Below are 19,194 nucleotides of genomic sequence, written 5' to 3' on the forward strand. Positions count from 1 at the left end.
AACCCTATCGATATTTACAATAAAAAGTAATACTCTTAGCATAAAAAGTAATATTTTTTAATAGATGACCCAAATAAAAGATATGTATCACAAAATACGACCCCTGAGACCGTCTCACAAAGTTTTTGTTTATATGTAGCTATGCCATTAGAGACGAAGCTGAGATTTTATATTAGGTGAGTAATGAGTTGAACAAATGCAAATCATTAAGTTTCATGTGAAATTATCATTGTCAAAATATTTTGATGCCAAAAAAAATTAAAAAAAAAATACAACAAAACAAACATAGACAAAAACTTGGCAGTTTCACGGGTCGTATTTTGTGAGACGATCTTTTATTTATCATCTATGAAAAAATATTACTTTTTTATGCTAAGAGTATTATTTTTTATTTTAAATATAAATAGGGTTGACCGTATCACAAATAAATATTCGTGTGATCGTGTGACAAGATAGCTGCTCTGATCTTATATATGGTAGTGGTCAACCAAGATTTTATTTCCATATGTTTTTGAACACAAATCTCTCTTCCTTTTGGACTGTTCTTCCATCTAAAATCATTCGGTGTTGTCCAGAGAGTTTCACGAATTTATTTACGAACATCAATTTCACGGACACACACTCGTAGAATATCGTGGGTTGACTCAAAATCTGTTAATGGCGTCGTCGGGTCTGGAAGCCAAGGCGATGGAGGCGTTTATTGATGACCATTTCGAACTTGCCATTGACCTTTACTCCCAGGCCATCTCCCTAAATCCTAACAGCGCCGACCTCTTCACCGACCGTGCTCAGGCCAATATTAAGCTTCGAAACTTTGCCGGTATTTGCGGATCGAGTTTAATATCGTCCATTGTCTTTTTCTCCACAATATTGCTTTTTACGGGTGTTATGTGTAATTGCGCGACATGACTATTCTGTGGATTGAGAAAGATTTGTGCTTGATAGGATTCCTTTCTTCAGAGGAGTGGCTAGGTTTTGTATTTCAAACGAAGTTACTTTTTTGTTTGCTAGAAGTTGGAATTTTTGGATGGTGTATACACGTGGAGACTTAGGCGAGGAGTTCTTAAAAGTCACATGTGATTATAGTGATATACAACGATGATTCCTTTATGACAATAGAATATGGAATAGTTGATAAATAGAGATTTTGGTTATACTGTCTTTGAGACTGATTTTTTTTTTCATATGACGTGCTTTTGTCTGGTATTAGTTTATTGAACTTGCCAAATAATTTGTTGATTTGTGCTTTACAAAATTAGTTTTGAGATAGTTAGATTTGATGCACAGAGGCTGTTGCCGATGCCAATAAGGCAATTGGACTTGACCCAGCGAATGCCAAAGCATTTTATCGAAAAGGGTGAGTTTTTACATTTGGTTTTCATTTTTTGGTTTGAAGCGGTATCTGATTCATATTCTTTAGACTGAAATTTCTTTGTACAAATTTCATTATAAATTATGTTACAGATTCAATAAACAGAAAAGACATTTAATTGGTCTGCTTTCAGCTTATTGAACTTTGAAAATTCGTGGTTGGATTTTCATGATGAACTATGTTGCAAGTTCAACAACAAATTCCTGTTGTTGATATTCTTTATTTTACTTTTGGCTTTAGTTTGATGTCTTGCATTTGTCGAGATGCCGTTCATGAGGAATTCTGCGAATCTTCATGTACATTGAATCTCCTGAGGCCTAACTACCAGTGCTCTAATCTTCATGCTACATGAGTCAGTTTAAGTCATGTTTCAATTCAAATCTTATCTGAAGGAGCTTTAATATCATTCTTATGGTTATTCAGGATTGAATTTGGGCCCCCTTTCAGTTGGCTGCTCAATGAGTCTTTAAATCATGGTCTGAACGTTGTACCTATTACCTCTTTGTTAATGATAGTAAACCGAGTGTATTTTTTCACGGGCTTTTTCCATAAAAGGTCGCAAAATTAGTTTGCGCAATGCGTATGGTTGATTGGTTGCAGTTAATGACTTTCTACTGTATCGGCCAAACTTAGTATATCATCTGTCTTCCTTTATATAATGTTTTTCAATGTAATTCTTACAAATTACGGTTCCACGTTCTGCTCGCAGCATGGCTTGTATCGAACTTGAGGAGTACGAGACTGCTAAGACAGCCTTTGAGACTGGTGCTTCTTTAGCACCTGGAGATTCCAGGTTCACAGACATGATAAAAGAGTGTGAAAAACGTATAGCAGGTAACTTGACTGAATACTTTTGTGGTATATTAGATACATATTCATTTCATTTCTCGACGGTGATGGTGTCATTGCTCAACTAAATATATTGGCCTCAATTAAACATGGTTAAAGTTTGTTCTTTATGAATTTAAAATCGAATCTCTTTGCTGCCTTCTTTCCCTTAATCAATCCATTGCTTTAGTGCGTCTGTCTGTATGCTGGAAACTTACTTATGTGTACTGGAACTTAATTTTTTTATTTATCGACAAGTTAATTTATGTTGTTTTTCTCTAGTTTTTGTATTTCGGCCGCGCCATTTCCAAATTATGTTACACTTTGATGGAAATGACATGCTTATGGAATTTTTGGTCAGGATAATTTGTTTTGTGCAACTCAACCTTGGCTAAGAAATGCTTATGTATATCACGTTTCATTTGTCAAAAGCCCATATCTCGTGGATTTTCCTTTATTCTTTCATAAATGCTGTGATCAATTTACTTATTCACATAACTGATCTGGCAAGCTCTTTTATAGGAGACCCTAGGATAAGTTGCTAAAACAAATGGTAGAGGGGCTACCTGGTCTATCATAGTAAAAAAAAAAATCTTTAGGCTCTACTCAACTAGATATGCGTTTTCACTAAAAATTGGTGCTTGTTTCATTTAAATTTAAAGTATTTTTATCTACATAACGGTAAGTCTATCTTTGATATCATGTTAAGATTGAGACCTAGACCTAACTTCACCTCAAAAATTAGTTCAAGAGGGACTTAGCCCAAGTCTCAATCTTAATATGGTATCAGGGTTCAAATCTTAACATGCTATCAGAGATTATGTCCATCGTTTTGTGCTGGACTGCCACTATGGACCACCCGTTAATGTCTTGTAAACTTCAAGTTCAAGTTCTAGTTGTTTATTCCAGGGCTGGCTCACATCGGTTGTATTAAGTCATTAGTAGTTGTATATATGGACTTGAAGAATCCTCCTGTTTGAGGTAGCTTTTGTGATTGAGTTAGATCCAAGTTCTAATCTTAACATGTATTGTATGCGCTGATCATATAATCTCCCTCCTTCATTCATATTGTACCTATTTATGCTCACAAACTGAGATATTATTGTTGGGGATCTTATTCTCATTTATTTCATGTTTCTTGCCTATTTCAGAGGGCACTGAAGAACTGCCAAAAAAATTAGCTGATAAAGCTCCAGAATATGTGATGACTCCTAATAATGGGCCCCCGGCTGTTGCCATACCCAGTGAAGGAACAACGATTTCGTCAACCAAACCAAGATATAGGTTAATATTTTTGCACGTGGATTGACCAACCCATTAGTCTGTTTGTGTAAAATATTGTAATAAATATATGTTGGATGCTATATTTCTTTTTGTATGGTTAGAAGCCCCGGAATGCTAGTTTTGGTGATCTTGTTGGTGACTTTCAAGTCAGTAAAAAATTATTAGCTGGTTTAAGCCTTTGTATTTTTTGAATCGGTTAAACACTCTCGCAAGATCACCAAACGTATCCCCATGATTTACCTAAACTCTACATGAAATTGTCGATTGGTCTTCCAAATTGTTTGAGAAATATCTCTGCATTCCTTTTCTGTTCACTTGGTCTTTTAATTAACTAGGACATATTAAGAGGGCTTGTCACGTGGCTTAGTTGATATGGGAAAGAGCGTTTCCTTGTACATATAAACAGTAAACAACCCTTTACCTCCTATATATCGGAATGTAAAGTTTCAATAAAATATGTTCACTTAATACAATTCTGGAAATTGCTGTGAGCTGCTGTAGGTTTTCAATTATGGGGATGTCCTCTTGCCAGGATGATTGTGTATGTCCTTTATTACTGATAATATTTTTGCAGGCACGAATTTTTTCAGAAACCAGAGGAAGTAGTGGTAACAATATTTGCAAAGGGTATTCCAGCTGACAGGGTTGTAATTGATTTTGGCGAACAAATAGTGAGTGAATCATTCATTTATTTTACTTTGTTTTAAATATCTCTTCAGTAGCTTTTGCTAATGTACCTACTCCTTCTGTCCTTCCCCCCTGATTTTCAGCTCAGCGTTACCATCGAGGTGCCAGGTGAAGATGCCTATCATTTTCAACCAAGATTGTTTGGAAAGGTGAAGTATAAACTTGATGCTTCTCAACTGATTTTGGGTCGATATTTTGCTTGAACTAATATCATGCGTCATAACCTTTCCCACGTGGTAAAAATGGACCAATGTTAGTGTTAACTGACTTGTGTTCTCAAACTCCTGTCAGTGCTTTGGTCAAATGAGAAAATAAAGGCAACACTATCTTTTCTCTTTCTATCCTTTTAATTTTTGGTACGAGATCGAAAGCCTTCTGCTACTTACAACATCTGTTTCTTACGTTCTTCACCTACAGATTGTCCCTGCAAAATGTAGATATGTTGTCCTATCTACCAAAATTGAAATCAGACTTGCCAAAGCTGAAGCCATACATTGGTCGTCCCTTGAATTCAGCAAGAATGTTGCAGTTGTTCAGAAAGAAATTGCAACATCATCAGGTGTGTTGCTTACTTCTTGAAGTTCCAAGTCCAGGTCACTTCGTGGTCCAGTTTACTTTTTACAACTTTTAACTTGACTTTCAGGTTATCAAAAACCTACTTATCCTTCCTCCAAGCCAAAAAAGGACTGGGATAAATTGGAGGCTCAAGTAAAAAAGGAGGTATGTTTGTAATATTGTACCCCTCACCTTTATCATTTGCCGTGAAATAGTCTATAGAACTTCTGAATCAGCCCATTATTTACGTGTGACTATTCTCTTGTTCTTTTTATATCAGGAGAAGGACGAAAAACTAGATGGCGATGCAGCTTTGAACAAGTTTTTCCGAGAGATTTACAAAGACGCAGATGAGGACGCTAGAAGAGCCATGAGCAAATCTTTTGTATGGCCATCACCTTTCTCATGGACCTAAAATTTACTTATCTTGATAAATCATCTACATAGGAATTCGGTTATGCGTATTTTGAATCACTGTATGAAACGTTGTTCAGGTTGAATCGAATGGTACAGTGCTATCGACTAACTGGAAAGAAGTGGGGTCGAAAAAGGTGGAAGGAAGTCCCCCGGACGGCATGGAAATGAAGAAATGGGAATACTGAGGTGGTTATATATTTTACCCTTGTTATTTTTGTGACATTATTCTCCCTTTGTTCCAAGTTACTTTGGTTTTGCTATGAACCCGTTCATATTTTTTTGTTTGATGAATCCAGTTTGAATATTTTTATTTATATACTTGTGTTTTAAACCTGGAGACATTCGGTTGCCTGAAAACACGAATTCTTATTTCTGTGGTGAAACTTCCGTATACTGATTTGGAATTTTCTTGCTTTGCGTTTTCTTGCATTCTGGAATTTTTCATTTTTAGCTTGCAATTGTGTTTAAATCTTATTTCATGTATAAGCCTAAATAATAATTTGGTATTAGATGGGTCTGAAATTCTCTTGGGTGGTTCTTCTATAGATATATTTGAGAGTAAGGATTTCAAAATCTTTATATGTGAGACGTTTAACTCTACCGATATCTATATCTATATATATATATAAAACAGAGTTCTTGTCAAAAATAATAATTTTCCGCCAAATTGTCATTTCTAAAAAAAAAATATTTATCATGAATATTGACACATGTGTACTGTAATAAATGATCAATTCAATTATTGTTTGCATTGATCATATCAATTCATTTAATTCAATTTTGAATTTAATTAATTTTTATATTAATTTAAATTTAATTTATGTATTAAATGTTTTTTATTTTTTCACTCAAATTAAAATTAAATTTTAATGAAAACGTAAATTAGATTAAAAAATTTTCATTGATTATATCAATCAGCTTAATTAAAAATTGTATAAATAAATTTAAAATATAAATAATTGCAATGTTCAGTATCACTCATGAGGTAAATCATTCAAAAATAAATTTTTCTGTTTTAAGTAATTTTTTGTCAAATTACTTACTAAAAAAGAAATACAATATTTAATTAGTTTATTTAATTTTTCTAAAAATAAAATTGGTTGAGTATTAAAAGTTATCACTACAACAAGATTTTTCAATGAACATTAATGTACTATTTAATAATCATAAATTTTTTTTATCACAAATACATATTATTTCTTAATTATCTTAATTTGAAAGAATTAACTCATTGTAGTTTTCTTCCAAAACTATATGTATATTGTATATCTTGAATTGTCTTCTTAAAAATTCAAATAAGAGAGCACAAAAAAATCAAAAGAGATATATTCAAAAGAGTTTCAAATGGACATTAAATTATTCTCAATAAACATGTATATTACCCTCGATAATCAGAAATGTTTGAAACTCAATGCATGCAATTCGAGATTTTCATAATTTGAAATAGTTAATGTATGGTATAATTCTTTCAAAAGCATCTAATGCATAATTTTTGTCCCTTTGGATGTATTATTTGAATTTTAAATTATAAATAATGCAATATTGCATATTATATTAGAAACCAATTTTATTCTATTTATCTTACTAAATTTATCTACTCCAAAATTGAATTATGAAATAACTCCTCTTTTCGGCACCATAAATGAGTTGAATCCTTCCAAGATGTAATGTTCGTTTAAATTTAGATTTTTTCGTTTTTATGAACTACATTCATATGGAAACAACGAGACATTAAGTTTGAAATATGTTTTTGATGATCGAGAAGTAAAAAGTACTATTCTTCTATTTGTCGAAAATTTTAATTATTACGTATTACTAATGTGATAATTTTTCTTCTATATTACAAAGTTCACGGATACATGATAGTATAAAATGTCCCGTAATAGAAATGATTAAATCAATTCTAAACAAAGTAAGCATCTTATTAGAAGACACCTTATAAAATTTATTGACATTGTTTTGTAATACACATATTAAATGTTAATAAAATAACTTTTCTGATTTATACATAATTTACTTATGATCACATGTTTCATTTTTCTTTCGGAATAATAGGCTGTTGTGTATATTATGAAGAGATTTTGTAAATAAAATTACAACTCATTTGGATAAAAATATTAATGAAACAATTATTATTATCATTCAAATGTGTCAAATACGTGTCATGTCACAAAATTTTTGTGAATGTGGATTTAGATGAAATCACTAAATTTTTTAAAAAGTATTTCTCGTTAATTTTATTAAATATGATTTAAAAATATTTTTTTATCACATGTTAAAAAATAATAATATATACCTTCTCGAAAATTAAAGAATTGAATATGTATTAAGGTTGGTGGTCGACATCAATACATTAAACACGATAAGCATCATGTCATTGACTTAGCTAACACAATCTAAAATTTTGATATATGATAGTGATTATTAGCCAAAAAAGTGACCTATAGGCGTTGTATTTAAGAAAATTTTTTAAAATTAGAGAAAAATATTTTTTATTTTTATTATCTATGATTATATTATTTTTTTCAATTTAAATATCTATTCATTTTTAACTAATTTGTAATAATATCACCCCGTGCATCGCACATGTTAAATACTAGTTCACAATAAAAAACAATGTTCTAAAAAGTCCACTTAAGCGCGCTTAAACTTGAAGCTCGACAAAAACGTCTCGCTTCAGAGAAAAGCGGAAAAAACGGTTAAACTTTAGTTTGATCGAATTAAGCGTAATTAAGACGTTTAATTAAGTGTACTTAAGTACAAATAATCACATCTATTTATTTTAAAAAAATTTATTTTGAAGGTATGTCATTTAATTTTAAAATAATAAATTATATTTATAATTTTAATTATGATTAAGTATGTATGATAATGATTTGACAAATATTTAGCATTTTTTAATGTGATCTAGTTGTAAAAACAAATAAAGATTGCAATTTTGAGATTTTTATGCTTTTATAAATATGAGAATTAATACATCAGACTTAAATTTATCATATTTATGTATTATTTTATTTATTTATTGGTTTGGGGTAATTACAATTACACTAAAGATAAAAAAAAAGTTTTTTCACGCTTAAGTCGGTGTTAATCTCGTTTAAGCTTGAAAAGCTTGGAGCTCGACATCCGCGTTTCGGGATGTTTCACGTTTTTTAGAACTTTGATTTGATAAAAATTAATACTCTTAGCATAAAAAGTAATATTTTTTCATTGATGACCCAAATAAGATATCCGTCTTACAAAATACGACCCATGAGACTGTCTCGCACAAGTTTTTGTCATCAAGTTATTATGGCCACGGTTTTTTTTTTTTTTTTTTTAAATGCTTATATCATCCTTCCTTACCAAAACAGCCAAGTACAGCAACAAATTTTTTATCCAACAAAGAATCAAACAAGGCAAAGATCCCTTCAAAGGAAATTCCCAAAATTCGATTGTTCTTTAAGTTTCAAAAATACCAATGAAAAGTACAGTAACGAGGCAACATCAACTTCTGCTTGATAGCCTTATGGCCACGGTTGTCGTCTTGGGTTCAAATCCTACATTCGTGGATTGCAGATATATTAGATAAGAAATTTTTTCACCTCATTTATCAAAAATATTATTTAATAATAATTTTGATGAATTTCAAATATTTCGAAAATGAAAATTATTTAAAATTTATATCTCAAATGTCTTTTTAAATCAAATATCTTCCTCAAAATCATATTTTTTTTCATCAAACACAGTTTGAATTTATTGCATGACAATAAGGTTGTATCTTGGTCATAAATTTGAAAGTAATGAATTTCAATTATAATTTTATTGTTATTAATAAATAGATTTAATTTTTAATTTATATTTATTTTTTTATTCATTAGTTATATCATTTCAAACAACATGTTGTTGTGTACTTGAAATTCATTTTAATTAAAATATGAAATATTATATAAATATGTAAATGACATATTCGAAGTTTATTGTTTTATTTAATTAAAAAACATAAATATATTCTGGAATTCATAGAGTTGAAATCTATCAATATAAATGCAAACTTAAAAATAATTTGAAATCATAATTTTGAAATTCATTTTAAAAAATATCTTTAAACTGGTAAAAAATAACTATCTTTTTTTAAAAAATGCTTAATAATCCAAACGGTAGAGTGCAGACTTTAAATTTTAAGCAAACCAAAGGGGAATCTGTATTCTTATGCTTGCCGTGCAAATTGAAATTGTTGGGTAATTTTCTTTCGAAGCAAAAGCGTCATTACTAATCCCAGTGGGTAAAAAGAGCATAAAACGAGACGGTGTGTTCCGGCGATTATCGCTCGGAAATCAGTTTAGCAAACATGAAATGGAGTCTCTGTTTTTGTCAATGGAAACCCAACATCTCATTAATTACAACGCACAATTTCCAATAAATTACATACATTGAACTCAAAAGGGATTCGTCAAATTCCCAAGATAATTGTAATATTGGAAAATGAGCGCACATATATAAATTTATCGGGAAAGTGTGGTTGGATTGGAATTTCGATGACATAATATTAGCACAAGTGTACTTTATAAAAGAATTGGCTGTTACTTTAGTTTTTTATTTTTATTTTATTAAAAAGGTCACCACATGAATGGAAAACCCCTCGAGTCAGAGGTAAGTTTGACTCCGATGATATGGTAAATCGAAAAATAAGTACGAGTATGAAGAAAGTCGAGAGAGATGAATGCAAACATCGATTTTCAAAGTGTAATCTCAAGATAGTTTCAATGAGAAATATGTTTCAAATGAGCATCAATGATGCGACGTCGGAAAATATCATTATCGTCTCAAACCTTACCAATCTCCCGGAAATGGGTGTTAGGTTTAGTCTGTCCTCATGTAATGTGTTGATAAGGGTCCTATAGAATATTCTGCTAAACATTTATTTACCATTTTTTTTGTTACTAAGAACTATATCATGCTTGAGAGACTGTAAACCAAATTTAATTTAGTTATTTACTAAAAAATTAAAAGGAAATAACATATCAAAACTATAATAAAAATGGTAATTTTCTTAAGTTGAGGGCATTTGGCAGTAAACGTTCATAACTTTATATCATTAGATATTCCGATTCTTGAATCATAAAAGATGCATGTTAACTAACATAATATAATCAATAAACCAACCATCAATATATTAAATTAACTCTATTAGATCCCAAAAAAGGTTAAATTCAAATGTTATTTGAGTCATCCATGAAAAAATATTACTTTTCAAGCTAAGAATATTACTTTTTATTGTGAATATCGGTAAGATTGACCCGTCTCACAGATAAAAATTCGTGAGAACATCTCACAAAATAACTAATCAATTCAAATATCCACAATCATTTACTTCATTTTTTACCTGTTTAAATTTAAATATAATATAGAGTACAACTCATGAAAACCATCACTCTTTACAGAGGAAAAACAGACTACCACCATTCACACAGTGTAGTGTAGCAGCTTTTTATATGTTTTTTTTCCCGAACGCCATAATTTTGACAAAAAATAAAAATTATGACATCATGCAATCGTCAGCTCATGTTCCTGCAATTTTGTTCTCTTCTTGAACCCCTTGATTATGATTCAAATGCTGCATCTCTTCAGCTCTTCACATGAATTTCTTCCCATATTGTCGTGCGAACAGTAGTTGCGGAATCCAATTAATCGAGTGTATCCTGAAACTATTCCAGAAAAATAAATTCTCGAGAAATATAAACACTTACCACTGTGCGTTTTCTTAGAAAAAGGAAATGTACCAGCGGATGAAGAATTGTACGATTCTTTGCAGTGAAGAATGGCGCCTTGAATTCCATCATGCTGTTCGAGTAACGAATCGTCTCTCCGGCGGATAGGTGGCTGTGCCGTTGACGTGTATCGGCTCTGTCCCGAATACCTTGCCACAACTTTAAAACTCCCTACTATGCTCCTCCCATCACGAAACTTTGAATACGTTCATCGGAGCCGTCACTGGAGAAGGTAACGGCGTCAAGGATGTCTTTGACTTCACCTGCTTCTCGTTCTGTCTCTTTGAAACCTTTGCGTATAAAGGTTTAATTAGCTTCAGATACTTTCGGACAGAATCCCTCGAAAGTTTCTCGGGAGAAACGACGTAGGAGGAGGTCTCACGCTCGCAATCGTACTTTTCTTCCAGCATTTTACTTCTCAAGCTGTTGTCTCTGGCGAAAACTGAAGAAACGTGAAATTCATCCTCTTTGCGTTTCGCAGAGACCTGACTCCGCTGTTCAATTTTCGAGGATTTTCCGAACACAGTCACCGGATTCGTATTCAACTGGGTGTTAGCCTCAGGTTTCCGCATTTGCACGATTTGTTTGAAACCCAACCTGAAGACCTTTAACTTGGGAGGCGACCGCATGAGAGAAATGGGAGACATCGCCTTCGAATTAGCATCTAACACTCGGTTATTACTCAAAAAAACATCTCTAGGGGACTCCATAAACTGCAGATCTTTCTTCGAAGATTCATTGCCTCCCTCGATGGTGGAGGAATCAGGCGATTTCAAAACCAAATCGAAGAACGACTCCTCGTCTTCTTCACCGTCGGTGCACGAATTGCTCGCGTCCTTGTTGGTGTTTCCGCAATAATTCGTGAATGAGTCACCGCCGGAGAAGGCGTCAACTCCGAAGCCGGCATTTCGCCAAATCTTAAAATCAGTGGAAGCTTCCATTAGAGATCGTTTGTAAAGTGAATTGAATCAGGTTAGTCTGCAAGTACTTATAGGGGAGAGGGATTGCTAACACCTTGTTTGGTGTGAGTTAAAATGGCGGTCAAGTGGGACAGATGATTAAAGTTAAAAAACGGGTCAAAAAAGATGACACCAAACACTGAATTACACTCAGAGGAAACAGGGACTACTCATGCAGATCACGGAACTGTATTTTGCAGACCCATACCCGGACCCGGACCCAGACCCAGACCCAGACCCATAATTAATAACCATTGCTGACCGGGTTTGGATCTGAAAATTTTCGACTCAAATAAATAATTTATTTTAAAAAAAATATTAATTAAAGATTTGTTATGTTATGAAGTTAGTTTCTATTTATAAGTAAATATCTAATTGCACGAGAACATAGAAATATTTAAAACATTATATAATTTACAAAATACAAGATAAATATTTTTGTATCGCATACTCCAAAAATAAAAGATAAATCTTCTTGAAAACTTCTGTAATTAAATTTCAAATAAATACTTTAAAAGAGGTTTTTAGTATTATTATCTATAGTAGGTCTCTTGTGAAACGATCTTATTAATTTTTATTTGTGAGACGGTTCAACCCTACCGATATTCACAATAAAAAGTAATACTTTTTAATAGATGACCCAAATAAGATATTCGTCTCACAAAATACGACCCTGTGAGACAGTCTCACACAAGTTTTTGCATATTATCTACTACTATATGACCCAAAAAAAATTAGATAAACATGTATATTTGTTAATTTTTTTTTGAATATGATCGAATACTAACTACGGAAACATTTTTGAGTCGTGAGTATGATTACGATCTTTTCGGTTCAAATACAATTGTATTGAATCGTATCATTTGAGAGGTATTCAATAATATTTTTTAATATAATTAATTAAATGCATTAATTTAAAATGATTCGAACTAGTGATTATTGACTGAATTATAATTTTGGCAAAAACTTGTGTGAGATAGTCTCACGGTTCGTATTTTGTGAGACAGATCTCTTATTTTGGGTCATACCTTTTATGCTAAGGCTATATTTGGTTGGAGGATAAAATTATGAAATGATTAAGATAGAAATGATAAAAAGAATGATTAAAGTAGATAACGATAAAATAATATTATGTTTGGTATGATGGTTAAAATGAGATAATTAATAATCTTTTGATGAATTAATAAAATTGCCCTTCCACTTTTGCGGCGGTGGTGGTCGGCCGACGGTGTGATTGCCTGCGGTGAGGTGGTCGGATGCGGCGTCGGGCGACGGGCGACAGTGGTCGGCCGGCGACATGGTGGTCTGTCGGCGGTCGGTGAAGAAAGTGGTGGTGATTTTGGATTTAGGAGAAGGATAAAATTGAAAAAATATGATATATTAAGAGTAGGATAAATAATCCTATGGGTGAAAAGTGATTATTTTATCCCATTTAAATAAAAATCCTCCCAAACATGAGATTAAGTGGGTTAAAAATTCATAAACACACCTTATCCTCCCAACCAAACGCAGCGTAAGAGTATTATTTTTTTATTGTGATTATCGGTAGGATTTACACATCTCATATATAAAGATTTGTGATATCGTCTCACAAGAAATATACTAATCAGGATGGACATATATTTTATAAGAAGAAAGTTACAAAAAAGAGGGAAAATAAAAGTAAAAGAAAAGAGTCGAGAAAAAAGGGAAAAAATTAGTGAATCTTTGCGAGTTTTAAGTTTTACTTTTTCCAGTCTTTATTTTCTAAATAATAAATCTGTGAAAGCAAAGCAGATATCGGGGATTGTGCATGCCGAGTCAGACTTCGGACTTTGGGTATTTAAAGGTTTGACTTGTAGTTTTGGTAAGTTTGAAATTTTGCTGACTTTTTTATTGTTTTATTTTATTCAGTCTAATTTTAGTTTTAATTTGAATTTTGATTTCTAAAACATTTTATTATGGTATATTTTAAAATTTTAACTATCTCATAATACTTTTGTATCTGTTTCCACAGTATATTTTCAAGAAAACACCTTTTTTTTTTAAATAAAGTCCAAACATATCTTGTAAACTTTTGGTCCTCAGCTACCAAAAGTGTTAATTTCTTTTAAAATTATTTTAAAAAGTGCTTTATTATCTAATTTTAAAAAATTAAAGTCGAAAACAATGTGGGAAACAAAAGGGAAAATAAATAAAGTCAAAAGACTGTAAAAAGAGTAATTTTCCAAAAATAATTTCTTCTACCACACATTTTTTAAAAATTCTTTAATGGTTTTACCACACAAATGTGCTTAATTGTAAAGTGGGAAAATACTCATCTATCATGTTCATCAATGAGATGACACTAACTAATTAAATGTACAATTTATATATAATTCATCACATCTAACATGTAAGTATCAATTTATTGATGGGCATGGAAGTAGACATGAGGGTGAACGAAATATCTAAAATATATATATATACTATTTTATTAATATTGAGACAGTTAGACTAATTAACTTTGGTGTCATGGTCTGTTTTAATAATTATATATATTAATAAAATGTTAAAATTTTAATGCAAGTTATATGTAGTTCAACGGATAGAGTCGTTGTTTTTTGGGGTTTATGTTATATGTTCAATTCTTATTGATGTCATTTTTTTATTCTTTTATTTTTCAATTTATTTTTTAATTTATATATCAAAATTACAGTGTAGTCTCTCATTATTACTTATAATTATATCTTGATCATAATTTAAATATAAATCAAATGAATTATAAAAAATATTATACAAGCACGTAACGCGTGCATCGATGTACTAGTATATATTATATATGTGAACTAATTTCCCAATGTAATACTGTGAGGCATCCTGCGTGATAGGGTTCACGGTATGTGTCATCTAATCCCTCTCTCATACAACGATACAAATGGAACCTGAGATGATTATCTTTTAAATCTAATCTTAAACAATAAAAAATGTCTCATTTTTCAGATAATATTTCTACAAATGAAAATAATACTTAAAATACTTCAAACATTAAAAAAATTCGAGATGCTTCTTGAATAAATAATTTAGAGATAAATTGTAGTTTGTCTCACAGTTATTTATATTTTTATATTATTATATTATTAAATTTGAGACCCTGGAATAACTAACTTTTGGTGTCATGTTATGTTTTAATAATTATATATATTAATAAAATGTTAAAACGTTAATGTAAATCATATATAGTTTAGAAGATAGAACATTTGTTTTCTAAGTATTAAGTTATATATTCAATTCTTATTTTGCTTTTATTTTCTCTTTATTTTTACAATATATTTTTTTAATTCATATCTCAAAATTACAGTTGAGTCTGTCACTATTTCTTATAATTAAATTTTGATTCTCAATTAAATATAAATTAAATAAACTATAAAAAAATATTATGTTGTGTCCATAGGTATACTAGTATTTAATTATGTACTAACAAGATTTGCTTGGTTACACGACCACAAATGAACTCTTTTTTGAGAAATCGGCCCAACGGATTGGGAACCAGGCCCAACTAAAAAAACATAAAACTTTCACACATTGGGCTAAACTAATTTAGAGTCGTAGATATATAAATATATATGTCTACACTATAATAAATTATTATTTAATTCATAATAAAATATCTAGAATAGTTTTGTAACGTCCAAAAAGATATTTTTTTGAAAATTCAGGAAGTGTGCTCGAGACAACCGGAAGAAAGCAAAAATTTGTGTGAGACGGTCTCAAGGATCGTATTTTGTGAGACGAATATTTTATTTGAGTCATCCATGAAAAAATATTATATTTTATGCTAAGAGTATTACTTTTTATTGTGAATATCGGTAAGGTTGACCTGTCTCACAGATAAAGATTCGTGAGACCGTCTCACAAGAGATCTATTTCCGGAAAAAAATACAAGCAAACGATAAAATATTATTTTAAGATTTTTAGCTTTTATTTCAAAATCCTAAATCTAAAAGCCCATTTAATTATTATATTGCGATGAGAAACACGTCGTATTGCCTCCTGTGAGTCCGGATGCCATTGCCGGAGACCGGTTGGGAACAAATGTTTTTTATTTTTATATAAATGTGAAACGCAGCGTCGTGAAGCTTCGCCCATCTAAAAATTTCATGGATACTACTTCAATGTGCATTAAAGATAGATATATTTAATAATTAATTATGGGTTTAGGGGGCACTGCCCCATAGATAGCATTGACAGAACCCCTTCACCGTCCCCACACGATTTCTCTTTCCCTCTTTGCCAAAATAAACAAAGAAAAGAAAGGTGTATGTGATTCGTTCGATCCTGGATGTACCCTGCAGGCACTGCCTGCAAGGGTAGGATGGAATAATACGATGTACGTTGCCCCGGGTTCTTCCGAACCTTAGGTTCTGAAACTACAAGCCTCAGACCTAGATAGGTTTAGAACCTTTTAGGCTTTTTCACCATATCCCCCTCTCTTGCTCAAGTAAAGCAGTCAAAAAGTGCCGAAACAATCAACTCTCGGGAAGCACACCGTAATTCAGCTCGTGAGATCGTTGATTGGATCCATGGCCGACGAACAGGAGAAACACGTGCCAACCTCTGAATCATTGATTGATAAGATCACGGAGAAATTTCACAGTCACGATTCATCTTCATCGTCATCGTCAGATTCGGACAATGATAGAGACGAAAAACAGGCCGCTAAGGTCTACCGTCTATTCGGCCGCGAAAAGCCAGTGCACAAGGTCCTAGGTGGTGGAAAACGTACGCTTTTCCTGCTATTAGATTTTTCTAAAATCAATTTAATCGTTCTTTGCTCTAGATTTTGTAGTTTTATAGAGCGATAATGCAAAATATTGCCGTGTGTTGAAGGCGGATTTCGGATGTGTCGATTGAATCACTTGCATATTCACATTTATATAACTATTACTTTGTTCTTTAGTTATTTAGTTCTGTCCGAATTCAATTGTGAGAAGTGCACCGTCATTGAAAATTAATGTAATTTTTTTTTTTGCGAAATGATACTAGTTATTTGGGATTCTTTCACAAGTTAGACACCGGATGTTTTTGGTCGATTTTAGTTGTTGCGGGTGTTTATTCTGTTCTTTGTTTGTCCATTAGATCTGTTCTAATTCTCTTTTAGACTCGCAGATAAACCGTGTTACGAGTAAAGAGAAATTCGGGAAGTTATTTACTGTATGTATACGTGTCTCTTTTAGATGCCGTAATGTACTAGTTTTTATAATTTGTGCGAGAGATAATGTTAGGGATGCTGCTTTTCTATGTGGTTTCCTGAGGTATAAAGAAATAAATGTTTAGTGAGTTCCCACTTCCCACTAATGAATATGAAACTATAGTGGCCTTGGTACTTCTACCCCTACAAATATCTATTATACAGTTAACAATCATTTAACATAACTGATGGACTTTCTCATTGACAATGTGTTCAAGTATCGTTTCTCGGTTTCACTTTTTACTTCTCTTTCTTTGTTTCATCCTCATGATACTTGAATTCCGCAGATGAACCGAGAGTCGTTAAGTTTTATATTCTGAATCCCATGTTTTGACTGGAATGTTATTTTTTTATATAATATGCTGTCTGTATATGACTCATGTCCTCTTGAAACACGAAGAGTCTGATGTGAATGCGTGGGAACCAAATTCGTTAAGTTTTGTTATACCAAGGGACGGCTTGGTACGGTTTTGTACTTTGATTTTCTGAAATACAAGGTATAGGATCTAAATTTAAACTGTGATCTGTTTGATGACGAGTTTGCCACCAGTCGAAAATTCGATGTTTAATGTTTTCAATTGGTTTGCATGCCAGTGGTTCTTGTATGCATACTTTTGAAGTTCTATAAGTTTTTCAGCCATAAGAACTGGCAATATGTTATTATGTAGTCGGATATGCTTTATCACTGGTGTTTTGAATTAACCCAACTAGATTGAATCTTTTGAATTCGTCTCACACTGATTATCTGTCAGCTGCTGATATTTTCCTATGGAGGGACAAGAAAATTTCTGGCGGGTTGCTTGCTGTTGCCACCGCAATTTGGGTGCTTTTTGAACTGCTTGAATATCATTTGCTCTCACTAGTGTGCCATATCCTGATTTTTGCCCTGGCAGTCCTTTTCCTGTGGTCAAATGCATCCACGTTCATCAACAAGTGTGCTTCTCAAGTGGCCCATAAGATTTCCGTTTTTGGCATAATTTTAACAATCTTCTTACTTTTCAGTTTTACTTGTGCATCCCAGGTCTCCACCTAAGATCCCAGAAGTCATTATTCCGGAGGATATCATTTTGAGTGTGGCTTCTGCTTTTAGGGTCGAATTCAACAGAGCTTTTGCTATCATTAGAGATATTGCGCGTGGGAGAGATCTGAAGAAATTCCTCGCTGTATGTGCTAGCATTGTTTGCTCTTAATAGATTATGAGAATGCAGTTTCTAGATTAATTTCATTTTGCTTTTATATTGACAAATATTTGTAGACCATAGATTTCTCGATGGCAGGGCAAGTTTTCTTGAAATTAATTAGATAATGCATAATTTGGTCACGTGAATAGTTTGCCTCGAGGAACTTTATTGCAATTGTACATGGCTTGTTCATTAATCATCAAATCATTGTGTTTCTGATTTTTAGGTGATTGCTGGCCTATGGGTATTATCTGTTCTGGGAAGTTGGTGTAGCTTCCTCACTTTATTTTACATGGGTACTAAGCATTTTAATTCTGGGATTAAAAGCAATATTCTTTTCATTTCTTGATTGAGTTTTTAACCATTTCCCATTTCTCCCTTCAAATGTAGGTTTCATTTTGGCGCACACAGTACCTGTAATCTATGAAAAATATGATGATCGGATTGATGCTTTTGCCGAGAGAGTTGAGGCAGAGTTCAAGAAACAATATGCTGTGTTCGATGCGAAGGTACTGAGTAAAATTCCTAAAGGTATCAAAGACAAGCTTCCATAGATCATGCAAAATGGTGCGTCATGAGTGTTTTTCTGCAAGACTCGGTGTCTGATAGAAGAACCCTAACTCTTACTGGTTTGTTTTTTGACCAAGTCTATGGTTTCATATAATTTATAATGGATTCAGTAGTTTTGTGAGTCGGTTGAGTTTTTCCACTCGATGTTTGAATCAGATTGATGTGTTGTGGTTACTTGATTACTTGTTGGTATCATAACTGAGGTTTTTTTTTTAAAAAATTATTCTTATTATTTATTTTTTTTATGCGTTGTATTTACTTAAAGATAACCACTAGGTTTCTCAAATTTATCTTATCTATACTATTCTAACCTTTAATGTAAGTTATATGTAGTTTATGATAGAGTCATTGTTTCTTGGAAATTAAGTTATGAGTTATAGGT

General features: G+C 32.1%; 2 protein-coding genes and 1 pseudogene across 3 annotated transcripts; 2 read left to right on the plus strand and 1 right to left on the minus strand.

Annotated features, from left to right (window-relative positions):
• Positions 1–490: 490 nt before the first annotated feature.
• On the plus strand, positions 491–5,556 carry LOC142548692 (protein SGT1 homolog). 2 transcript variants are annotated; one of them, XM_075657170.1, is made up of 10 exons: positions 491–820; positions 1,288–1,357; positions 2,082–2,206; positions 3,352–3,484; positions 4,059–4,155; positions 4,255–4,320; positions 4,589–4,734; positions 4,816–4,891; positions 5,007–5,111; positions 5,221–5,556. In XM_075657170.1, the coding sequence occupies exons 1-10, from the start codon at positions 658–660 to the stop codon at positions 5,326–5,328; spliced, it is 1,089 nt and encodes a 362-aa protein (XP_075513285.1). In that variant the 5' UTR covers positions 491–657; the 3' UTR covers positions 5,329–5,556. The 2 variants fall into 2 exon arrangements, with proteins under 2 accessions (XP_075513285.1, XP_075513286.1); XM_075657171.1 differs by having other exon boundaries at positions 4,589–4,730; positions 4,815–4,891.
• Positions 5,557–10,471: 4,915 nt separating this feature from the next.
• On the minus strand, positions 10,472–11,892 carry LOC142547998 (putative membrane-associated kinase regulator 2; annotated as a pseudogene).
• A 4,386-nt stretch (positions 11,893–16,278) lies between these two features.
• On the plus strand, positions 16,279–19,046 carry LOC142548693 (reticulon-like protein B5). The gene is made up of 5 exons (XM_075657172.1): positions 16,279–16,592; positions 17,814–17,994; positions 18,083–18,224; positions 18,469–18,538; positions 18,633–19,046. Exons 1-5 carry the CDS (start codon positions 16,394–16,396, stop codon positions 18,794–18,796), a joined length of 756 nt encoding a protein of 251 aa, XP_075513287.1. The 5' UTR covers positions 16,279–16,393; the 3' UTR covers positions 18,797–19,046.
• The last annotated feature ends 148 nt before the right edge of the window (positions 19,047–19,194 follow it).

The sequence above is a fragment of the Primulina tabacum genome, chromosome 6, assembly GCF_025594145.1.
Source record: "Primulina tabacum isolate GXHZ01 chromosome 6, ASM2559414v2, whole genome shotgun sequence".
Lineage (NCBI taxonomy): Eukaryota > Viridiplantae > Streptophyta > Magnoliopsida > Lamiales > Gesneriaceae > Primulina > Primulina tabacum.

Excerpts from the sequence above, each read along its gene's own strand:
- LOC142548692 (XM_075657170.1), top strand. The coding sequence starts at position 658 with ATGGCGTCGTCGGGTCTGGAAGCCAAGGCGATGGAGGCGTTTATTGAT. Across the intron at positions 3,485-4,058 it reads TCAACCAAACCAAGATATAG|GCACGAATTTTTTCAGAAAC; the intron begins GTTAATATTTTT and ends ATATTTTTGCAG. Across the intron at positions 4,156-4,254 it reads TTGATTTTGGCGAACAAATA|CTCAGCGTTACCATCGAGGT; the intron begins GTGAGTGAATCA and ends CCTGATTTTCAG.
- LOC142548693 (XM_075657172.1), top strand. The coding sequence starts at position 16,394 with ATGGCCGACGAACAGGAGAAACACGTGCCAACCTCTGAATCATTGATT. Across the intron at positions 17,995-18,082 it reads GCATCCACGTTCATCAACAA|GTCTCCACCTAAGATCCCAG; the intron begins GTGTGCTTCTCA and ends TGTGCATCCCAG. Across the intron at positions 18,225-18,468 it reads ATCTGAAGAAATTCCTCGCT|GTGATTGCTGGCCTATGGGT; the intron begins GTATGTGCTAGC and ends TCTGATTTTTAG.